This window comes from Paramormyrops kingsleyae, chromosome 16, assembly GCF_048594095.1.
Source record: "Paramormyrops kingsleyae isolate MSU_618 chromosome 16, PKINGS_0.4, whole genome shotgun sequence".
Lineage (NCBI taxonomy): Eukaryota > Metazoa > Chordata > Actinopteri > Osteoglossiformes > Mormyridae > Paramormyrops > Paramormyrops kingsleyae.
The window spans coordinates 13,940,701-13,965,315 of NC_132812.1; the positions used below are offsets into that span (position 1 = coordinate 13,940,701).

At 47.2% G+C, this 24,615-nt stretch overlaps 1 protein-coding gene across 2 annotated transcripts in view; it reads right to left on the minus strand.

The window, feature by feature from the left end:
- The window catches only part of pde1a (phosphodiesterase 1A, calmodulin-dependent), a 35,142-nt gene that overhangs the window by 2,309 nt on the left and 8,218 nt on the right, over positions 1–24,615 (minus strand). The window contains exons 1-9 of one of the 2 annotated variants that reach the window (XM_023801856.2): positions 17,310–17,580; positions 8,209–8,322; positions 4,398–4,580; positions 2,607–2,673; positions 2,303–2,419; positions 1,787–1,927; positions 1,383–1,483; positions 295–420; positions 27–128 (exon numbers count right to left, since the gene is read on the minus strand). In XM_023801856.2, the coding sequence (XP_023657624.2) occupies positions 27–128; positions 295–420; positions 1,383–1,483; positions 1,787–1,927; positions 2,303–2,419; positions 2,607–2,673; positions 4,398–4,580; positions 8,209–8,322; positions 17,310–17,362 (1,004 nt within the window). In that variant the 5' untranslated portion in view covers positions 17,363–17,580. Of the gene's footprint in view, positions 1–26; positions 129–294; positions 421–1,382; positions 1,484–1,786; positions 1,928–2,302; positions 2,420–2,606; positions 2,674–4,397; positions 4,581–8,208; positions 8,323–17,309; positions 17,581–24,615 lie in introns of those variants that run through there. The other variant, XM_023801855.2, reaches the window with a different exon arrangement.

Consider the following 24,615-nt stretch of genomic DNA (forward strand, 5'->3'; position numbering starts at 1 on the left):
ATTGGGGTCACATGACACCCACTCACCCCTCGGGCTGCTGTAGGGCACTCCTCATGGTCTTGATCTGCTGGAAGTGGCAGGACATGTCCGTACTCATGACCATCTCGATGACCAGGGTCCGCAGCTCCCTGAGGGACACATACACAGATATCCCTAACTGCAATTCACAGATGTACGTTTGATATAAAGCCCAGTATTTCCAGGGGTCACCTGCTATATCGCTGCTGTATGGCCCTGCAGCCACTGCCGTAGACTAGCAGGGCCCTGAGGAAGACTGCTGAAGTCCACGCTTACCTCCAGTCATCTTTGCTCAGGTTCACCAAGATGTTCATCTCATCCTCCTGCATGAGCCGGTAGGCGGCGCTGACGTGGTGGTTCTCCAGGACGGAGCGGTCGTTGTAGAGAATGGCCACCTCGGATCTGCAAGCAACAAGCCGGACCTCAGTTACAGCTCTGAACCGGCAAACAGTGACATCCACGGATCGGTATCCAGAGGCTGTAAGTGGCACTGATTGATTTTTCTGATGTGCCTTTGAGACGCTTGTGAGATCTGCTCCCAGCCTTTGTATGTCTTCAAAGGGCTTTATATAGCTCCATCAGAGCAGCCACAACTGCCCCAGTTTACCTATTAATTATGATTATTATTATGATTATTATTAATTATATGCAGTGGGGTGTTATTACTGAAACAACCCATGTTAATTACCAACCCAAGGGTCCAACAAGCAGGTTCTTCCTGGAGCTTAAAGCACCATCCGCTCGTTTACAACTGAATTATCAAATGGAAGCTCTTCTATTTGCTTTTAACAGATGGAAAAGGTGTTGGGATGAAAAAAAAGACTAACAGAGGAGAGAGACGAAAAACCAGGACGCAAAGCTGTCATTTTCCATCTCAAATAACGCCGGGCTCTGATGCCGAAGTGTCTGTGGTACAGTTTAATCCTGAAGCGCAGCCTGAGGAATAATGAGCGTGTTAATTTGGCTATTTGTATTCCCCACAGCAACTGCCAATCCTTTTGACTGAATTTTCTAATATTATGCTCCTGCACCCAGTCAAACTCGAAACTACACAGGCAGTGTTTGAGAGACAATCACTGTGCGCCATTGTCTCCGAAACAGGTGCAGATTAATTGGATAGGTCTCCGTGTTGGGCCTCGCCTTACATACAGTAAATAAGAGACATACAATAACCAGCGAAAAAAGAGAGGCCAGTCATCCCCGATGACAACATGGGCTAGGAGGTTGGCGAGACTAGAGAGCGTGTAAATTACTGCCGTGTCGAAGCCGCTTCAGTGCCTGCGATTAACGTGCCTAGAACAAGCTAGAAGAGCCATGTGCGAGGCTTACACACGAACGCTAACGACAAATGGCAACAGGCTCACCTGGTCTGGATGTGAAAGTTATTGGTGGTCCCAGTGTGTTCAAAATCATGGATAGCAGCTGCAAAAACCATGGCTAATATTTCCAGTTCGGTGAGCCAGTGCTGAAAATGACAGGAAAAGGCAGGAAGTTCACTGCGTGCGTGACACTTTGGTTCAGTTTCACGCCATTTTTCACTTGTACCCACTTATGGACATTTTAGAAGGGTACAGCCTTTATAGATGATTACTACTATTTCCTAGTAGATGACACCTTGATGTTAACTGTCATCTCTCCTTGTTTTTATTGTAATTAAGTAAGATAAGCTGGATCTATATGTTTTTATACAGGATTTCTCGAAAATTCTGTAAAGAAAAGAAAAGCAGGCAGCAAGGCCCGACTCCAAGCCCGGTTCTGGTGGACTCACCATGAGGCCGGTGTGGAGCATCAGGTAGTGCGCTGTCTGGGTGACGTCAGCGGCGTGAGTCAGGTTGTGGTAAGGGTTCCTGTGTTTGCTGTAGCCCACCTCCAGGGCCTCCACGAAGGAGACGAGGGCAGAAACGGGAATCTGCATGGGCAGCGCAGAGACAACGGACTGTTAAACCCGTGAGCACCTGCAGCACTATTAGCCTGCCCAGGTTATTGTCAGCATGGCCAGCAGGGGGAGTAAGAGAGGCAGTTACAGTGAAACGGGGGGGGGGGACGAGTGTCTATGGAATTCACTCTGAAAGGTGGACCTAGGCACAGCTCTCTAAATTATAGTGCTCAACATCATGCACTTGTAAAATACGTCATAACAGCTCTGCAAACTGGACAGCCATCAAACTCTCGGCAGCATCTGTAAACAATCTGATTTTCTACGGTTACAGTAAAGAAAACAGGGAATGCACTACTTAATATAGAGCGCCTCCTTGTGATTGGAACTTGCTGTTAGGAGGCTGACCCTGAAGCGGTTGATCAGGTCATATCTGGTGAGGAGGTCGTAGACCAGGAACTTCAAAGCGTGTTCACTGCTGGCTTCATGGAGGGTGAAGACATCAAAGGACCACTTGTCTACATCCTGCAGGTGAAACATTCCATCTCCGTTCAGCGAGACATCAGTGCAGCACGGAGAACCAGAACTGATTCTGATTGTCAGTTAATGCCATGGCTTCAGATCTTTAATATAAATGCTATTGGCGACCAAGCGTTGATTACTGGTTACCTATATCTGACTATTTTTTGAAGGACTTGAACCATGACAATACCTTCAAAGCAGCAATCACCACAGGAGGATACGTTAAGCCAGCCATGTTAGACGTCCTTCTGTACATCCTGGAGACACAAACCACTTGGTTTAAAATGTTGGAACAACAAAATTACATCATACGAACTGAGGGACCATATTATGTGTTGTTATAATAATAAACATTTTTTTCATGTACTGCAGTACATGAGTATCATATTACCATAAAATATACATACAGTTTGCAACCATCTTCAATGTGCAGTTAAGATCTGTGCACATTAGAAATTAGAGATTAAGAAAATAAATGTGAAGAAAACATTAAACAGGACAGCCGATATTAGCTTTGCTATTTGCGGTTGAGACTGGGAGGACTGGGGAGGGACTGGGATTCCTCAGGAGGACTGGGAGTCCACACAAGCATCCAGGTTCGCAATCAGATCCTTTAGGCAAACTGACAAAGGGAGGGGCCTTTACCCTCCCAAAAACACCCAGAGGACTAGCACAGCTATGCAGGGCAAAGTTTGCTTTTGAATGGCTCCAAAGCAGAGAAGCGTTCAGAATAAGGGAGGGGGGAGCTGCTTTAGGCGCTCAACCAGGAATGGCAATGACTGTATCACGGGTTTTAAGAACGTCATCACAGCAAGGTGTGACACGCTACATATGCAGCCAAGTCCTTCCACCACTTTCCAGTATCTGACAAGGAGAGTTCATGTCCATCAGCAGAGTACGTGTGGGCTCCCACCCACCCAGCTTGGCGAAATTCTGCGTCTCCATTTACAGATGGGCTGACAATGACAACATTTCGACTTATGATACTTCAACTTTATGACGGTGCGTCAGTGAGGCACATTCAGCAGTCATTACAATTGGAATTTTGAAATCCGTTCCCGGGCTAGTGATATGCCGTGCCACATTTTCTACTGATGCCCGGTGACGGCAGCATCCGCTCAGTGACATTTCCGATCTCTGTAGCCATCGTGAGCATAAACATCTGATACAGTGTTTAACAATGTATAATGTTTTATTCTACTAAATGCCCCAGTGTGTCATATCATATCATATTCGATTTATAAGTTCATCGGAATGCAATCGCATCGTAAATCGAGGAGCAACTGTAATATACATTTTTATTTCTTATTTAGTATAACAAATTTAAAAACTGGATTTCTTTGTTTCCTGACAGCTTCAGAAATCTTCTATTAAATTATTTATTTTGTTGAGCAAAATCATATATCAAAATCCACTGCCTTCCATAGCTTTAGGGAACAAATTATCTTAAAATTACTGTATTCTTTAATCAGAGCCCTTTATGGAAAATAAATGTCAATTATAATTACTGTGATGTGACTATCTATCATAAGATGAAGTAGCCAACTGTAAAATCAGAAATGTGTGCTTTCTTGCATGGATTTTGTGTTGTTCTGATTCAAAATATATTCAGATTCCAGTCTTTATAGGCAACAGGTGACAATGCCTGGCTGCTGCAGTTGCTATGACAACAGGTTATTGGCTCCCTTTGTCTTAATAAGTACTAAATGAAAGGAAAGGATTTTGAGGAATACAATAGCATGACTTCAAGCAGCACAGTCAACCTCATGTTTGCAAAAAGGTGTATTTGTAGATTATTGATTATTTATTGAATATATAATTATTTAAGATAATGTATCTTCAGAAACATAAAAATATCTGGAAATCTAATTGATGAATATTTTCAATAGTGCAAATTAAAGGATTGTCCTCTGGTGAATTATGACACCATTTCCGTGCATTGCTTCATCCAATGAAATGCCTTGATGATGGATGACCGTACCTCTCCACAAAGATCCCTGCCTGCACAGCGTGGACGATGCTGCGGAACCGGGGCTTCTCCTCGGGTCTCCGACGGACAACGCCCATCTTCCTGGTGAAGGTGGAGGCCAGCCAATCGCGTACCTCCAGGGGCACCGAGTCGGCCTGGATGTCACTGAGCTCATCCTCTGAGTCCAGGAGCCTCCTGCAGGATATCAAATGCACCGTTAAATGCTCACACTCTCTCTGGATGTCACGGCACCCATGGAAATGGGTGGTGTACTTCCATACTCTGATACACAATCCAGTGGCTCCCTTTTGAATACTCCCCTCCAGTCATGAGTTTATGGCCCAGATTAGATCCCAATCTAATCTTAGGCCTGGTCCACATGTGCTGAAGTAAGTATAAGGCAAGACAACACCTTCATAAAACCCTGATGCTGCTACATTGCATTCAGTAATGAGAAATATTTACATGCCTCAGGTTAGAGAAAATCGCTTCCGCAAATTTTATAAGCTGGACAAACACCAGTCATTTAAAACTTGTAAACAAAATGAATCCTAAAACATTTCAGCACACAATTAAAACTTCTGCTACTACTACTACAAATTAACACATATATTAACACTAAATATAAAACCTTTCTGTGCACATACTGATGTTCTGAAACAAGCAGCGGATACTGGTAACTGCCACAAGGTGACGGGACGTCTTGCCGGGAAGTTCACACGTGTTTGAAAAGAAAACATAAACCCAAGTTATTTTCCGGCTGCAGAGGTAAGAAGATGCATGTGGCACGCCCAAGTCAGGGCTGACAGTGTCACTTGCAGCCCAGCACAGGCTAGCGGTGTAACTGTGAGGCAGACCATGCTGGTACAGCCTCAGAGGAGCACACTGCTAAAGGAGACTGCCAGTGCCCTGTCCTCAGGCTTCGGGGGCGCTGGCAAACATCAGCGTCATTAAAACTCCTTCCATCAGGCTGCTGAGAAACAGTCCCCGGGAGTCGCTGCTCGAGTAATTATCCGCGGTGCTAAATCATCGCTGTTCTGTCTCACAGCTAGCATCATCTAAATGGCCTTTCCTTTTCCATTTACAAAATAGCATTATCGTTATCTTTGCTAAATTAAATGCAATTAATTTGCAAGGTGAGAAAATAAGTACATAGTGTCACATGCAAATCATTAAATCAATTAAATCACATCAAACGCCATTAAATAAAAAAGACAATTCTGGACAAGTACAGCAGGAAGAAAGTGCAAGCTTATCTGAGAAACAGACTGCAGCAGCCACTTGTTGGGATTTTCCTGACTTATCATGTCAACTGGGCACTGAACTGTAAAACTCAACGACGGTATCTACTCTCTGCCTGCCACCGCTGTACCTATGGTGCAGTCGTGCAAGGGAGGGCTGCAATTTTGTGTGCTCTGTGAGTGCACAGACATCCTGGAATGAAGTGATGAAATAATCTGGGAAAAGAATAATAAAGGCACTGTGTGTAGTGGTTCCAGAAGCCAAGCAGGCCTTCAAGCCACATCACTGTAAAGACATGCATGTGTAAAAATACTGTACATTAGTCGTAATGCTTCACGCTTATGTAACTGTCAAAGCTTTGGGTTTTTGTTCTCTTCTTTTGAGCACCCACATAAGTACTGAGTCATGCCAACCTCATCTGGCCTAACCATTGTATGCTGAGAATCCAGATGAGTACCATGTAATGTCTCATTGATGTATATCCAGTTAAGTACAGTTACACTGACTGACCTGGTCTCACTAATGTACATCCAATTAAGTACAGAGTCATTCTGATCTCATAGATGATTATAGAGCCATCGCGATTACTCGATTAAACTCAATTACTCCATTATTAAAAAGCATCGACTGAATTTTTCCTACTCGATTACTAGGAAGTATGACAGTCCAAATAAAGAGCATAAGCATCATTTGTGTGGAAGCACTTCAAATTAAAAGTCAATGAAAATGCAGTCATCTGTCAGTATCGCAAAGCAAAACTAAAAAATATCCCCACAGCAGGACTGCAATGCAAATACATGTTAAAAGAAGACCATCATGCTTGTGAGACCCAGTAATGCGAGGTTAGCCATAGAGATGCACCATCTAGCTTCCTGGAGCAGCATGGCCTGTCTTTGTCATCACTATGATGTAAATTATTTTGCTTAATTTACTTTATACACTTCCTGTATATCAAAATAATTGCTGCTAAAATGAAGGCTAGCCCTGTCGCTTAGCCATCATCTTACATAATACAGTACATAACAACCATATAATATTAATTATTTTTGTGAACGCATTGTATGTTAGGGCTGACCGACACTGGGAAAAGTTCACATTGCAATATTTTTAAGTTTTTGAGATTATTTAGGAGTTGAAATGAACTATATAGCCCAACAGAACTTATTATCTAACGAAAGAGTCTGGCAAATAAGTTGGTGCATGGTGTCTTGCGTTGCGCCAGCAGGCATGAAGGAGAGCCGACAAATTACTTGCTTTTCTGTGGAATATAAAGTATTTCCATACAACGGAAGACTAAAAGTAATTCCGTGACCGTCCTTGTTCGCTTTCCCAATATTCACTAATTTTTGTTTAATTTCTCACAAAAGCGCCACAACATCTGAGTGAATCCAATAGCAAGAACTAGAAGAGCTGATGCAGAGCTCACGCAAAAGCTGCGGCAGTAAACTTTAGACATTTTTTTACGTATACTAGATAATGTTGAAAATGAACTATCATTAAAATTCCAAAGCTTACAAAGTTTGCTTTTCTGTGACTGAGTAAAAATGTTTTATTTTGTTTGAAAGCAGCAGAGTATTGCGATCCTTGCGACATAACAATTGAATGTGCATAAAATATGCCGATATTAACATCGCACATAGTGAAAACCTGTCAGGGCGGCACAGTGGAGTAGAGCGTAGTGCCGCCGCCGCCCATCGCTGCATTGTGCCGATAGTGTTTGCAGGTTCACCACGTGTGTGCGTGCTTTTTCGGTAGATCCTCTTGTTTCCTTCCACTGTCCAAAAACATGCAACTTAAGCTAATTAGAGTGTCTAAATTTCCCTTATGGATGACTGAGTGTACATTGATTGCATTGTATATTGATTATATTATAAATTATAAACGATTACTGAATCGTCGGATTAAATCGGTAGATTACTCAATTATTGGTATAATCAATAGTGACAGCCCTAGATGATAATCTAGTTAAGTACAGTTACAGTTGTGTTATGAGGAGAGGTTAGCTAAGCTAAATCTGTTTAGCCTCGAGCAAAGGACACTAAGGGGGGACATGATCCTGGTATATAAGATTCTAACAGGTCTGGATACTGTTCAGCCAAATGGTTATTTCAGTATTAGTTTAAATACTAGAACTCGTGGCCATAAATGGAAATTAGCGGGAGAACATTTTAAAATGAATTTGAGGAAGCACTTCTTTACACAGCGTGTAGTTAGAGTATGGAATAGTCTTCCTACTATAGTGTAGCGCAAGCTGAAATCCTGGGTTCCTTTAAATCAGAGCTAGACAAGATTTTAACTCTGAGCTATTAGTTAAGTTCTCCCCAAACGAGCTTGATGGGCCGAATGGCCTCCTCTCGTTTGTAAATTTCTTATGTTCTTATGTACTCTGACTCACTTGATCTCATAGATGTACATCCAGTTAAGGACAGAGTTACACTGACTCACCTAGTACATCCAGCTGAGTACAGAGTCATGCTGACTCCCCTGGTCTCATCGCTGTACGTCCAGTTAAGTACAATCATGCTAACTCACCTTTCTGGACGACAGATATCTAGTTAAGCACAGATTCACGCCGACTCACCTGGTCTCATCGATGTACACTGCTTCCAAAACAGAGGCTGCATACTCAATGTTCTTCTTCAGGTCCACCACGTTGACCTCCCCCCTCTCCAGCTGCTTCACCAGACACCTCAACCTGCAAGGACACACAGCAAAGAGGTGATCCTGCCCCTTGTGGTGGGTATGAAGATGGCTGCCCATTTCTGCCTTCTATGTGGGAAAAAAAAATGTCATGCACAATGCAGTATAAATAGAAAAATAACTAGCCCAACATGATAGCATAAGCAACTGTAACAGCCATACATTTCTGCAAAACACTGCAGTTCTGTAAAATTCCCTGCAACTCTGAATGGAAGAGTGTACTTTACATACAAACGTCTGGGACTGAAGATTAAATACAAAAACAAATACTCGCAAGATATTTAGGTCACAACAATCAGGTCAACGAATACAATGAATCCATCCTAATCCTACCAAAGTTTACATTTCTACTCATACATTACGCTCACTCAAAAAACCATCATCATTACAATATCACATTTAGAAGCAGCAGACACTAAGGGCACAATACCTATTTCAAAATTATTTAGGGGAGAAATCCACAAATGAAAGACAGTAGATTTAGCTTCCCGAATCGGAGGCAGCTGAGCAGGGACAGCTTGGGAATAGCAGCTTTGTAAGCATCTTGAACAGGTGGCTGATTTAAACCTCAGGAGATGGAGTTCACCCCGTCCAATTCACATACACCACCCACTCCATCCTCTCCTATTACACAGTGAATAAATGCTGTCGGGGAGATCTTAGCGACGGCGGCTGGGGTGAAAACCACCCTCACTGCTGGTGATCAGTAATCACGGGCACTCGACAGACACAAAGTCGCGCTTTGTAAGCACCTGGAGCAGGAATCCCGACCATTATTCCCTCCCTCTTTCTGCAGAACGAACACAGCCCTTTCTCCATGTCAGAGCCCCCAGTAACAGCTGGCAAATCTGAACCGTGGGGGGCACACCAGCCGACTGTAAACCAACTGAGCTCCTTCGAAGGTCCAAAACAACTTTTGAAACATTTGAGAAAGTTGCATTAAGATCAGACGTGAGGTGCCAGAGCACAGAGAGTGCTACCGGCTTGAGATTACAAGCTAACGAACGCTCCAAACGGCTTAGTGGTAACGGCCGGTAACATAGCAACGCACTTCCAAATATAAATGCCACAGCATGTCACACCGTGTGCTGTAACGTGTTGCTCGCTGATAGCACTTACGCCTAAACTCAAACTGTCGGCGGCAAGACGCGGGGTGGGGGGGGGGGGGGTGGTTGGACTCAGTATCTGCCATGAAGGAAGGAGGCAGAAAGCAAGTCATCAAATTCCCTTAGAGAAAAGAGAAGTAACAGGTCCGAGAATGTGGTGCGCCGGCACGAGCGTGCCCCACACTAACCTTACAGCTGATTGATGCTACTCTGCCAGGGGTCCCCCTCCCCGCACAACTCAGCTGGAAAAAGACGCCCAGACCAGACCCATCCGTTTTAACGCAAATGGATTTCGGCCGCAGCCGAATGAGAGGCTGGAAACGGGATGCCGGAGACGGGATGCCGGAGACGGGATGCCGGCACGGCCCACTGAGAAAGGATGGGCTTAGCGAGAGGACAGATGCTGACACCTTGGAGGATGCATCAAAAAAAGGGCAATGATGAAGATGACACTGGCCTGTCGGAGGGGCACAGATGGCAGTGCCTTGGAGAGGCCCCCTACCAGGAGGGGGGGGGGGTTGAGAGGTGGGCAGGGGGCTGCGGTATGTCATTCCTCCAGGTGGTGCATGACGCTCCATGACCCTTAACACGTTAAGACAGCAAAGGGTCTAGCGGGGGGGAGGAGAGGAGAGGCACCTGCTGTCCGAGCATCTGGGCCAGGAGTGCGCATGGGGGGGCGTTACGAGCACTGGGAGTGTGCATGAAGGGGGGGGGGGCGTTACGAGCACTGGGAGTGTGCATGATGGGGGGGGGGGGGCGTTACGAGCACTGGGAGTGTGCATGAGGGGGGGGGGGGGCGTTACGAGCACTGGGAGTGTGCATTTACGAGCACCGGGAGTGTGCATGGGGGGGGAGGGGGGGGTTATGAGCACCGGGAGTGTGCATGGGGGGGGGGGTGTTACGAGTACTGGGAGTGTGCATGAGGGGGGGGGGCGTTACGAGCACTGGGAGTGTGCATGAGGGGGGGTGGTGTTACGAGCACCGGGAGTGTGCATTACGAGCACCGGGAGTGTGCATGGGGGGGGGCGGTAATGAGCACCGGGAGTGTGCATGGGGGGGGGGGGGGTTACGAGCACCGGGAGTGTGCATGGGAGGGGGGTGTTACGAGCACCAGGAGTGTGCATGGTAGGGGGTTACGAGCACCGGGAGTGTGCATGGGGGGGGGGGGGGCGTTACGAGCACTGCGAGTGTGCATGGGGGGGGGGGGGTTTACGAGCACCGGGAGTGTGCATGGGGGGAGGGGGGGGGTTATGAGCACCGGGAGTGTGCATGGGGGGGGTGTTACGAGTACTGGGAGTGTGCATGGGGGGGGGGGTTATGAGCATCGGGAGTGAGCATGGGGGGGGGGGGGGTTATGAGCACCGGGAGTGTGCATGGGGGGGGGGGGGTTACGAGCACCGGGAGTGAGCATGGGGGGGGTTATGAGCACCGGGAGTGCATCCCCTCAGAGATGAAGGGCAACGGTTATGAAAATGGACCCTCGTTTTTTTTATCTGCCGCAGAATGCATCAGCGCCATAATTGTTCGGGATAGAAGGTCAGAAGCGCCGCCCGCGTTTTATAACAGTGACCTGCGCCGACCCGTGAGTGCCAGCTTTTATCGGCTGCTTGTCGAGATGGGAGTCACGGGGGAGGGAGAGTGGTAGAGTGAGCGGCCCGGTTCTGATAAGGACCCGGCTGGCTAGGGGAAACCTGTCCTGGCATCCGGTCTCTTCCCTGGACCAAACTGCACCCACATGCCGCCTCTTGCCCCACTTCGTCTCCCTCGGCCTTGGCCACAGCGCCCCCTACATTTCAGGGGTGATTGCCAACACACAACCTGGACTGTGGCAACCCTCCATCCTGTGCAAAGACTCTATGCCACACCCTCAGTACTGTGATGAAATATGCCAGTATTTCCTTTCAACCAGAAAGGGGGGCATTTTCTGGACCTTCATAAAGGAAGAAAATGTGGTGTCTAAAAACTGCTTTCCATTGTTTATTCTCTGCAGCAAAAATGATGATAAGAACTGGCAAACTGACTATATATTTAACATACAGTTCTAATTGAATTACTGCTGTATGTATTAAGGTTAATGCTTTGAAAACGCACCTGATTTCAGGGTCTGAATGTAGTTCTGCGGGCCATCTTCCCAAACAAAGCACATTGGCTTAAAGAACCGCTCCACACTCCTGCGTATATGTATGTGTGGGTGGGAGGCGGCTTGTGTTTAACATTTGCGGGGGCTTGTTAATGCAGCCAGGATCAGCTGCTCCCAAACACTGCCCGGTACACTGTGCAGGACCCCGACTGCACGGACAGCCTGAAGTAGTGTATCGCTGCTGCTATGCAACAGTCGCCCTTATGCCAATTTCAGTTTTCCCGTACAATTAAAGGAAAGATACAATTTGCGTGTTCTCCCTGTGTCAGGCAAAGTTTCTTCCAGCTACCCTGTTTTCCTCCTTCAGTCCAAACCACACAGTTGCAATAGCAGCTGGCATCTCTGAATGGCCCATAATCCGAGGGCGTGTGCGTGTGTGACTGTGTGCCCTGCCGTGGGCTGGCATCCCTTCCAGGGTGTCCCCTGCCCAGTGCTTCCAGATTCACCACGAGCCTCTGCTGGAATAGCAGTTATTGAAGATGGGCAGAAATATATATAAAAGCACATTTTTTCAACATCAGGCACCAAAAGGCAGAGAGACAGTAAAGACAGAAAAATGAGCCACACACAGACTAGATAGCAGAGAATAAGACCCTCTGTCAGGCTACCAGGACCTCAGACACATAAGAAGGTTCCTTTCCTCAAGTTCAAAGCCAGCCAATGTCCCCTATCATCTAACTGCACAGTAGATACAGTTTGAAGCACAACCATGTAGCAGCAACGCAGCCGGACAGACAGAGGGTATTTTTCCCATGAGTCCTTGGTTCCTTTCCCATCTTCAGACGGAGCACCAGCCAAGCGCCTTACTTGGTTCCCTGTGGTGCACAGCTAGGCATACTGGCCAACCCAGAAACTGCCAAGGGTTTCAGTCATCCCCACAGACTGACCCCAAAGTGGGCACCCGGAAGACTGCCGCTGCTGACCCGCTCGCAGCGTCCCACAGATGAAAGCATGGAATGCCCTTCATCTGGAAAGCCGCACGGACACATCCTTTTTTAGTATGGAAAACAACCGCCGGCTGCTTCTTTGGAAAGCAGCAGGAAAAAAAACTCCAATCAGTCAAACAAAAGTTCGGAACACATGCGGATCAAAGAAGTTTTCGCAAATAATTCTCCCAATATGGTGAGCAGGGGACATGATTAACATGTAATTACACAGGTTGGCTACCCGGAATTAACCGCTCCATGCAGGTTTTTCAAGTAAACTGCCGCATGTGATTCCAGCAGTTCACTGAGAGGGCGAGCGGAATCTGGGATGGACCGCGGCCCTAGCAGAGCTCATTAAAGCGGGAGATTTGCTTTTTAAATGAATCATCAATCTGGTGCTGTTTACATGCTCCATTCCACTCCACATCCGGGCAAGTCCTTAAACTGGGATGACAGGATGGCTATTTAGTCCCAGCATCCAGTCTTCTTGACCTGAGATGCTCAACGGTCAACAACAGCCCAGAACAGGATCAACACTCCACCCAGGACAACATCGTTCAAAAGCACACACCCCTCCCTCCTTCTAAACACATATTCACCACTCCATTACCCATCATTCATGTTGCATATGGCAGTATTTTCCCAATGTCGCCCTAATTCATATCCTTCAGCTCACGAACGATTAAGCACTGTCCCTAAAGGTTTGCTCCATACTTGTTCTAAACCTGCTCTTTCAACCTCACAAGCAGAACTTTAGAGCAGATCACTGATGCAGATCTAATGCTGTCCAGGCTCAAATATGCTGCATTTCACCTGGTTGATACTGTACAGCATGTTAGGACATTGTGAGGTTGAGATCAGCAGCGAACTCCTCACAATCGCCAAGAGACAGTCTGTGCCCTTTGGCCACGTTGACAGCCTGTGAGCTTCTCCTCTGAACGCTCTGTTGGATGATGCCATTGTGCACGTAGTGCGTTTTATCTTTCTAACCAGGGGAGGGCTGGAATGAGAGCATGAAGGTGATAACAACTGTCATTAATTCGCCTAAATCTCCTCCCGGCTCCGTCCCACAATCTTTCTGCAGCACACCTGTTAACCAGGACACAGGTGGACCTAAGACATGTAATGAACCATCACCATGACACCAGAGCGAAAGGAGCTCCACAGCTTAAACATGTACTTCATGAGAAGCTTCCTCAGGAAGTGTCTGTTCTGTTTATTCCCTCGATATTTATACATTTCACTTCTGTGTTGCTGGCGTCCATCTTGAATCTGTTCTCAGACTTGTGGTGCTTCCTAAAGGGATGTCTCACGACTGTGTGGGAGAAATCCTGGTGGGAATGTGTGATTAGGAGCGAGACACTCGTAAACACACGTCTCCGTTTAACCATTGTTGGTGGCTGGGGGTCGCTCCTAGATTTTCTCCCGTAGGATAGAATCGAACAATATGCTCAACACCAAATGTGAATTTTATGTTAGTACAAAAAGAAAAGACAAGAGAATTTCATCTGAAAAAGTGAAACCTTCTCACAGAAAATTGTCCAGTCAGTGTGGATGGAAACCATTAGATAAGAATCTCTGTAATCAGACCACATACTGTCTCTACCTTTCTTTCTAACCTCTATCAAGATTTTAAAAAGTTGCTCCTGGGATAAAATATGGGATATTTCAGACAGTACAGCCCTAGTAACTTTCTGCCATTCTTTAGCCAAATTGAAACTCTGTATGCTCATTCTTTCATGAGCCTGAACATTCTGGCACAGTAGACAGTCTAAATACGATAACAAAACATATTGTGGAATATAGCAAATCCAGAAATATAATTAAGGTATTCATCATCTGGTTTCCCAGAAAAATTAAAGTTTAAGTGCTCCAACCTGCTTTTTAAAATTTGGGCATTTGGGCGGACAGAAAGTCAGCATGAGAGGCAAGGCTGCAGTGCCGATGGTCACCAAATGAAAAGCGGATGGGCAGCTGTCTGAGGTAAACAAACTCATCACGGGGTTTGTCTCCCGACGACTTTACGCCTCTCTGCTGGGGCCGCCTTTTTACGGGGATGGCGGCCGCAAGCCAGCAGATCCATGTTTCCCCTCACAGCTGCGGCTTATTTCATAATGGCACGGAGAAGACGACCTATTGGGGGGAGAGGCGTGGGCGGGAGAGGGGGCCGCTGCGGGGGCTGTGACCGTGCGCCATATGGGGGTCACGGAGCACAGGTGCTGAAACTGCCGGAGGTGTGTGACGGTGCTGTCGCAACCAAGTCACCGTTTCACACAAGCCCATTTGTACTAAACGAAAATCCAAGACACCTCAACATAAGCCACACGACCCAAAGCCAAACAGCCCTAAGCTGGCATGGCACTTCGACTCATGCAAATAAAATTATCTGAAAGCTTAAGATAATTCTTTTATGATAATTCTGTTCTCACAAAGATTTTTATGTTTTGAAAGACCTTTATTTCTGATTGTACTCTGTAACACTAAACCTAATCATAAAGCTTAAAAACTCACGATGTCCTCCTGTTTACAGCATGCCACCTGCACACCGCCTCTTACTCTATCACCCATTTTATGACAGCCAGCCACGCCCATATGGCCAGATGCAGTTCCCATCAGCAGACGCTAAGACAGAGAAAATCTAAGACGCTTGTCACCAGCATGGTCCCTCTGCAGAACATTTGCTCAGTTCTGGCACTTAAGCCAACAACCTTGTGGCTCCAGCTTTGTGGTTCAAATGCTAACCACTGTTACCCTACCCCAGCAATATGCTCTAAAGGTTTAGATCTCAGCTAAATTGGAACAACTATACATTCTTAAACAGTGCATCGCTCTAAGATCTAATAAGGCGTGGCCACGAGATAATTAACACAATAACACATAGCCACGAGATTTCAGAATGCCTGGAAACACATGGATAAAAGTAAGTATAATTTTATAAAGAAATTATATATTTTTTAATTGATAACATAATTGTGAGAAGACACATGCTAACTTCCTAACGCCGTTATCGACAAGATCATTAGACCAGCGTACAACAACCTGGAAATTTAACTCGTTCCCACGCTTTAAGAAAGTGGCCACGCAATATATATTTTTTTCTCCTATGTCACCAGAGGGGCTCCATACATTTTAAAAGAAAATTAATATAATACAACATAAAGTGTATCATTGTGGGGCTTCTATAAATCTTCCAATTGTGACTTAATATCATGCAGATGGCCCATTGCATTATATGGGAGCCAGAGCCAATACCACAAAGCTCTTTTCACGGTAAGGGACTCCTTTATTTCTAGCAGAAGGCCCAGTTAGGGGCTGCCGGTACAGACATAAGGACACGGCCAAGCATCTCAGCAAACGAGTAACCGCGGCACATGCTGGCAGCCGGCTCAAAGCTGACTGCACGGAAGGACCGAGTAAGACAATCACACAGCTGCTCTTTGTTACACATTTGGGTCAGGCGAGTGTTTCTCGCGTGTCAGTTTCAGCACTGGGATAGGCGATGATAGCAGCCATCCAGACTTGCTCTATTTGTTTTTCACTAAAACAGGAATGCAAAGGTCCCCTCACTGGTCCTCCAACGACACGGTGGACCTTCTGCCATGCAGATGCAACTGTGTGGAGGCACTGAGGGCTCCTTTCAATCGGCAGGAGCTCAAGGTGGCTTCATGCTAACTAAGTATCATCTGGTAATTTGCAGAAAAGTATATATCCCCCTACAGTACATCATTGCTGTGATGTGAATAACCTTGCGAAACTACATCACCGGTGTTCTGGATTGTTGAATGTTATCACAGGCTGAGAGACAGCCCAGCCCAGGCCACTGTGGAGAGTCTAACTAGGGGGCGCCCTGATGCCTTGGCCTATCCCCCCCGAGCCTGTTCCAGGTCCCACACTAAACACTGGGCTTGTTTATCGCAAAGCCGTGATCCACTGCAGATGTCATCCTGTGCGTCCGCTGGGAATTTAAGTGCAGCCCTGGATGTCATGAAGCTATAAACAGAAGATAGACCTGGGTGCCATGCCAGAATCTGCTATTCCCATGCAAGTCTTCCCATCAGCCTCAGCCTGGGTGTGGACACCCTTCGAATCCTCCAGGACAGATCAAGCGACCCCCTCCCCCCCACACACACACACACACACACACATACTTGGACGCTGAAGTCCACTTTCCAGAAAAACACAAATGAAACACAACCCGGACGCCAGCTACAAATCCCACTAGTTAGTGGGAGAGAGAGAAAGAGAGAGAGAGAAGGAGTGCAACAGGAACTAGTGTTTTTGTGGAGAAAGAAACCACTCTCGGTTTGTCAACAAGTGTGGACCTCAGATACGGAGTGTAACGCAAGCAGCCCCTGGATATGCATGCAGCGGTACCTGCTGCACAGCTGGTCCCGGTTAAAAGTGCACTGTTTTACATGCGAGAGGGCTATTAGCAACCTGCTGGAGATAATGCGGCCGGGCGCTCAACCATAACACAATGTTCCGCGTATAACGGCCGCCGAGCCACAACAAATGAGGGCGTTTGTTGGAGTCTGGGCCGCTGCGGCCCCTTTGAGGCGTGCACTGGGTCAGACAGAGCACAGCAGGACGGCCGTGGAAGAATTCCTGCTAATTACAGTCATGGTTTGCAAAGGTGCATTTTAATTAAAGTGGAAGCCGACAGCGATGTACGCAGCCGTGGCGTCGGACTGCCGTGCCTCATGCTTCTAGCTAACACATGTGCTCCCAGAGTGAGTAGGAGGGAAAGAATAAGAATCAGCAGGTAGGAGTCAGAGTGCCCCCCCTCCCTTCCCGCTCCCCTCCACGGTACCTGAAGATGGGTCTGTGGAGAAATTTCCTCTTGAAAGTGACACTGTCGTCCATTGAGAGTCGGCGCTGCCGCCCGCTGGGGCCCCGGGCTGCCTGTCCCCGGCCGATTCTCACGTCAGAGAGTGCGGCGAGACTGACGGGAGCCTCCCTTTCTGACCGCTCAGCAAGGGAGGCCACGGGAACCACATCAGAGAGGGTGCGACGGCAGCCAAGTGGGGTGGGGGGTGGGGGTTCTCACCCTCTCCCTGTGTGGGACCCTCTGCTGAGAGCAAGCTCAAACCCGCACGCGTACTGAAGCCGTGCGAGCCCCACCCCCCGCTGGCCCCCTCCCCGGACGGGGAATACCGAGTGCCCTGGAGCATTCTTATCTCCAGCCTCAGCCTGGGGAGGACGTTCTAAGTTTCTCTGATGGCCCCGACCGCTTCCAGCAGGGCCACCTTTCCCCCTCCTCTCCTGTTCGGTGAGAAGATGAACTGGGCTGGTCACACGGTGCTGGCCCCGTGTCAGGAAGTGGGAATTATTTTCCAATCTGGCTCCCATTTACTCCCGGAGCTGGGAAGGCCCCTGCCGCCCTCATTGGGCCCTCGGGGGCCACACCGTGGCGGAGGGCCAATACACGTGGCAGTACCTCGTGTCGGACCGGTCAGTACCTATTAGAAAGGACAGACACCAGCCCTGGCTTCCCTGTTCCCCATTAAAAAAATTAGCGTGGAGCCCTAAAAACACACCCTCTCGTGTGTCTTATGTGAAACTAATATAAAATGTTACAGTGCCACGTGAGGCTGAGCAGATGGCAAAACACACTCGCAGTTCAGCTCATATACACAATGAACTGTTCCCTCTGCAAGGTCGTACATTTATTACACTAAATTCCACACAATCTAAAGACGATAACTTCCGACACAGAGAACAGTCATAGAAGCAGACTGAGGCTCTAAACTGCAACGGCCATAAACAAGTGAGCATAAGCAGATGTCAGATGGACTTTGCTGGCTTGCTTAGAGGGGTAATGCAATCAAAGCAGCTCACAGTTACATACTTCTACCTATTTTTGCAGCCTGGTATTAGATGCACTTCATGGAAGAAACCTTCACTAGAAGGACAACCAGCTGGTCATCCCTGGACAGGAACGGGCAATCTTTCAGTCACAACCAGGGCTATGGCATTTTATATGGCCCACTGATGGCCCGGAGAGCGGCGTGCCCAAAGTGCGTGACGAGCGGATGTGGTGGGTGTCATCCTTTCAGAGGAGGATGAATGCAAGGAGTCAGTCCATTGGGTGGGGGGATATGGGGGGAGGTACTTGTTGAGTGATCAGATGCAAAGGGCCCACAAAAGCAATACAGACCCAGTAAACCTTCCCTCTACATCTCCTCAGTTTGGGTCAAAAACTAAACAGTTTGCCCAGTTGTGTTCTCTCCACATCAAGGGATGGAAAGTATGCACTGGCGACTGCAACCTATTAACTTACGCAAGCTTCGAACATGAAAATCCGGAACAGGGGAGACTTTTGTGCTGGCTTTGAAAGCCGCTAGGGTCGGTTCACGCCTAACAAGGGACTGCGTTTTAACGCTCACTAATCAGCTAATTAGCAAACCGGGGGTGTCAAACAGGAGCGTAAGGAGACAACAGGGAGAGAACAGTAGTAACAACAGACACTAGCAGGCGTCAAAGAGACTCAGTTGGACCAGACTGGAGGCTGGGTGTTATTCTTGGTGGGAGGACGATACAGGCATTTAACGGTAAATAGGATTTAGATGTTCAAGGGTCGGTTTGTTCTCATGACCACAATCACTCCCACGACACAATAGAAACATGAGTAATACTGGGCAGACTTGTTTGGGATCAGATTAACCAGAGAAATATACAGGTAGGAGGAAGTATGTGGTTCAGCTAATTAGGATTCTGTGCCTGTGAGCAGAAGGTCACCGGTTTAAATCACAGGATCAGCTGGCTGATGCCACCCTTGGGCTCTTAACCAACTGCTCTAGGGGTGCTGCTCACCAACCAACCCCGAACCTGAACCCCAGTCTTCACTGTGTGTGTGTGTCTGAAAGGACAGCAAGATGGGATATGTGAAGATAAGCATTCAAATGTACATGTACTCATGCTTGCACAAATGGCAAATAAAGCATAATTTCATTTACAGCGAAGGAATGATCATTAATTAATTAATCTAGCAGTGGAGAAGCAGTCACCATCTTGAAGAAAAGCCACAACACGTCACCCGCTGTTCCCCTCCCAACCCCGCCCAACACAACCCCGCCCAACCCAACCCTGCCCAACACAACCCCGCCCAGCCCAACCCAACCCTGCCCAACCCAACCTGTCAGGATAGAGTGAGCATTCGCCCTCCGTCCTCTTACTGTTACCGCTGCCCGTCACTCTTTTTATCTAGAGATTTTCTTCTTCTTACTCAAATTTACACTAATAATACAGCACTTTACATAACCAGTGCCAAACCCTTGCGTATATATCATATATATGGCAAGGTGTTGCAGGCTTAGTTATTTACTCACAATTCAATGTAATACACACACATATAGTATATGCCATATTCATAGTTTTTATAAGTATTATCTTTATACTGTTATTGTACTTTATTCTGTCATTTATGTAAATATGTATGTATGAAAATTCTCTGCATGTTAGTTATTTATGTCATTAAGGAGGCAGCTACTACATTTCATTCTGTTGTGTAATCTGCAAAAAGCCTTGATCCCTGATAGTCACAAAAATGGGAACGGGCGGGCGGTGGGGGGCGGGGGGCGGTGGGGGGGTGAGAGCAGGATAGCGTGCTGGTGTAGCGGTGCTCAAGGGGCCTTCAGCACTGTCCTTCAGCACAGACACCGTTAGACCCGACTGCGGCTCGCCGCTGGGCCCGTGCCAGCCCTGTATTGGTATTGGCTGTGTCGCATGGATTCCGGGGTTATATTTGGATGCCATTATAATTGTTTTACCATGTATTTTTCCAGTGTTTTTGCAAAGCACCAGCATGCCCCTCCCCTAACTGCTGTTATCGCAAACACACACAAACCTCTCATTTAGGGCAACTCGAATCTGCAAACTTCGCCTCTGAATTCTGCCTTCGTGGTTCCATGCTTTATAAACAAACAACGGAGTTTGGAAAAAAGGGAACTCTGGGATGGTTTAGCTTCCCTGCAAGCCCCCTTTCTTTGTTATGAATGGATTTAGGGAGATGGATGGATGGATGGATTTAGGGAGATGGATTTAGTGGGATGTTGCTCCGTGCCCCGGGGTGGGGATCATCTGCAAGTATGGCCCACCGTGCCTTTCCACTTTGTTTATTATGGCCTGCACTTTTACCAAAACAACAGTTTCCATGACAAATCACGCTAATGGCACCGTGTCAGTGGTCGGGTGGCGTGTGCTGACGAAGCGGAGGAAATGAAGCCAGGATCGTAAACGGACCGGTGTTTGTCGGAAACTGGGCGGGGGGGGGATTAGCTGTTACAAGCCACTTGCCCCCTAACAAACCTGTGCCTCATCCAATCAGGCGGAGCTGCCGAAACCCGCTCTGGTAAGTCACACTATTATGGGATGGGGGGGCTGCTGAGAGACCCGCTGTCCGAAGCATACTTCAGGGTTCCAGGAGATGCAGGCACAGCATAAGGTCAGAAGCTAGAGGCAAAATTGTCCCTGTTGGACAGGAAATGATGAAATCCCTGTTTGTACAATATAGTATTTAACACACAGTTATAAAAAAAAAGAATATATGCTAGACGGATGTTTCTCAGCCAAATCCCCAGGAACCCACACGCAGTCCACATTTTTCATCCCTCCCAGCTCCCAGCACACTTGAACCAAACAAGCAAGAACAAACCAAACAATTCTGAACATCAAATATCTGGTACATGTTTGCTGGAAGCTAGAAGACAGCAAAAATGGACTGACTGGGTGCCCCTGAGGACTGGCCTGAGAGACCCTGTGCTGGATAGAAAGGCTATGGTGCTTCTCCCTCCATGTTTATTGTCATATGTACTGCACTGCGATGGGCTGGCTCTGCACCCAGGGTGTCCCCTGCCTTTTATCATGTGCTTCCTGGAATGGGCTCCAGATTCTCTCTGAGCTCTTCTGGATAAGCAGTTAGGACAAAATAGATATGAAGTCACTCTGTCAACAGAAACCTTTTCGTGTGACAGTAACCGATAACGCCAAAGACTTGGCTAAAAAAGTGTCCAGGCCCAAACTAATGTGGAAAAGTCCAGCCCAAAAATGGCCAGAGTGAAGCCCTTTGGTTGGAGCGGCGTTTGGCGCTGTGGCGACTGCCCGCTTTGCCGTGTCACACGCCAAATCAGTATCAGGTGGGTCCGTGGGCCGAGGACGCAAAGTGGGGGGGGGCCCAAATTAGCTTTCGACACGCTCACTATGCGGTGTAAGACGTTCACGAAGTGGGCTCTGTCGCCGAGCCGTGCAGGCCGATGCAGATGTTATGTTTCATGTCGAGATCCCTCCTGACGTATCCAAAGGTGCTGTTCTTCCTCTGGGTGACAGCGGCGGCAGGAAGCGCTGTGACGGCCACATTTAGCTCCTCCGTGTCAAGGCAATGTCACGGAAAACAGGAACAAGAAACTCCCCAGCCGACGGCGCATTTGACCGCCGATAATGACTGGGAGAGCTCGGGTGGGACGGCGGCGTTTCCTCCCCCCCTGCGTGATGCGTTTTTCCGTCTAGCGGTACAGTATATCGCTGTGAGCCTTATGCTCATGTGCGATGGCGTAAGGAGCTCACATGTCGGCCAGCGACAGAGAAACAAATGCATGACAAGAGAAGCACATCCCTGAACTGCAGCCAAGCGCACAGATCATGTTGCGCTTGCTTTAGTGGCGCGAGGAAATTTCACCCCCCCCCCTCCCCGAGACTGTCTCTGTCCAGTCACTAGTACACGCCCTACCATAACTCTGCTGGTGAGGCAGCAGCAGTAAATACAAAGATCAATGGCACCCTCGAATGACTAGTATAAATCTATATCAGCTGAACAGCCACGCTCCCACTTTCCAAATATTAAATCTACCTCTGTAAGTTTATCAATTGCCTCATTCTGTGATTGTTTTTATGGATAACAAAGAAAATCTAAACCGAAAGTAAATACTTTTTTTTTTTTTTAATACATTTGATTGTTCTCCAGATTCATTTAATGGACTGTCTAAGGAAATTACAGTTTGGAGAGTGGAACTCATTAATTGGACTGTGGCACTTTCATTTTCCACCAAGGTAACTTGAGGAATTTTGGCCGTTTTGTTTAGCAGCTTAATCTGATGAAAAAACAGGGGCCTCACATACCACCACAAAGCGTATAGTGAAGCAGTGAAAATGAAATGAACCATTTAAGAGTGCTGGCAAGCAAAATGCCATTACAGCTTTAAAGATAATTAATTACAGTTCATCACAGAAAATGCAATCCATTTCACTAAAGCTGTCAACATTGTGGACTGCTCTAATGAAACACCGGCAACAGTAAGATTGCATGCAGGAGTCAAAAACAACAGAATACTGTTCTAACATTACATTCGAGACTTGCGTCAGACAGCTAAATGAGGTCCTAATTGTGTACATGTACCCCGGGTCCTTGGAAGCCCCATCCAGCAGGGCAGGCACTCTGAGCCCCACCTGTGTGCCGCCTCCGCGGTACAGCACTTAGAAGCTGGCGTCTGCTCTGCCGCTGGCTGCCACATTTCATCGGCTACCCTCACGGCGGGAGCAACAACTGCTTATCCGCATGCAAGGAAAAGTGCAGCAGGTGAAAGAAACTGGCAGACGAAAACATTACTATGAGGCTCTGTGGAAACAAACCAGGCCATGATTCTGGACCTCACTCTCATCTAATAGTCACTTAACACGCTATCAACACGTGACTCTGCCCACCCAACTTACCTTTTTCAGATTGACTCTATTTGGACACCATGTACTTAGGGACAGGACAAGTGCACCTTACACAACAGCACAAGGACAACAAACCAAATGTTTACGGGTCTGCATCTCAGTCGTTCGGGCGTAAATGGTTATGAGAGCCTTTGATTCTTTGCAAGTCAACCCATTATTCAAATGTTCGCCGCACGTTAGGGCAATTATATTTTTCTACAGCCACATTTAAAAAATGTGCTTAATTGCTTAAGTCTTTACAAGAAAAATTACCGCTGGTTAGAATGAATTCCCCATACACAAAAGCCCTTATCTCAACCAGCTGCCAGTTCACGGTGCAAGCCTGTATAAAGGGGTCAGGGACAGGGCGCCTGTCTTTACGGCAGTGAAGGACGTGAACACAGCAGCTAGACAAGGGCTAATTTATACACAGCTCCATTTGAACCAGAATGTCAGAAGTCAGCTGAAAGTGACTGGCTGCTGACTACGAGACCCGCATACTCGTGTCTAATTCACAGGAACGTCAAACACCCGGTACCATGAGTGACATGCTACAAGGTTCTAGAAAAAGTCAAGAAATGCTATTCATAGACTGTTTTCATTTATTTCTCAATGTGTTGCAGCATACAGAGTTGCGTGCTTGAAGTAATCTAAGGCTATGTAGCTCTAACTGCAAATGGGACAAATGTTTCTTGAAACGTATTGTGGGCGAGATCACGTGCACTGTCAATCACTGTCTGCTTTAACCCAATAGGAAGGATGAGGCAACCAATCACAACAGGGTTCAAACAGCCAATGATCAACAACACACGATAATCCCTCCCACAGTGGGCTTGGAAACCTGATTTTTTTGAGTGCTAACTGTAACAACAGACCTCACAAAACTATAATCCTTCCCAAGCTCAGTTCCTCAAGTAGAAATCTCTCCTTATTCTTCGAATTCTCTCCTTACTCACCTGCCCTGTAATACCCTTGTTAAAATTAATGTGGAAAATTTCACCATATTTTATTCCTAGTCCTAAAAATTAACCTACAGTATATTATACACCCCATAATATATAATACAGACAGGTAACATTTGGCTTAATCCTTAAAAGGTGTCTGATTCACAAATCATCACTTCACCCTGAAGGCACTTTAAAGCTGCCCCATCAGTGACCCCCCCCTTGAGAAGCCCCAGACGACACGTCTGCAGGCGCCTGTTACTCATCACTGGACGCCCCTGATGTAAGAGGCACGGTGACTGACGAAGTCCATATCGTCCACCAGGAAGGCATGTGCGCAAGTGGGGCACCAGTTGTTGTGGTCGTGCGGGAGACCGGCGTGCCCTGCATCGATGCACTCTCCACCCCAGTGACCCACGGGTCACATGGTCCCAAGCACAGGAGCTACAGCCAATCGAAGAGCTGGCACCTCTCTGACTG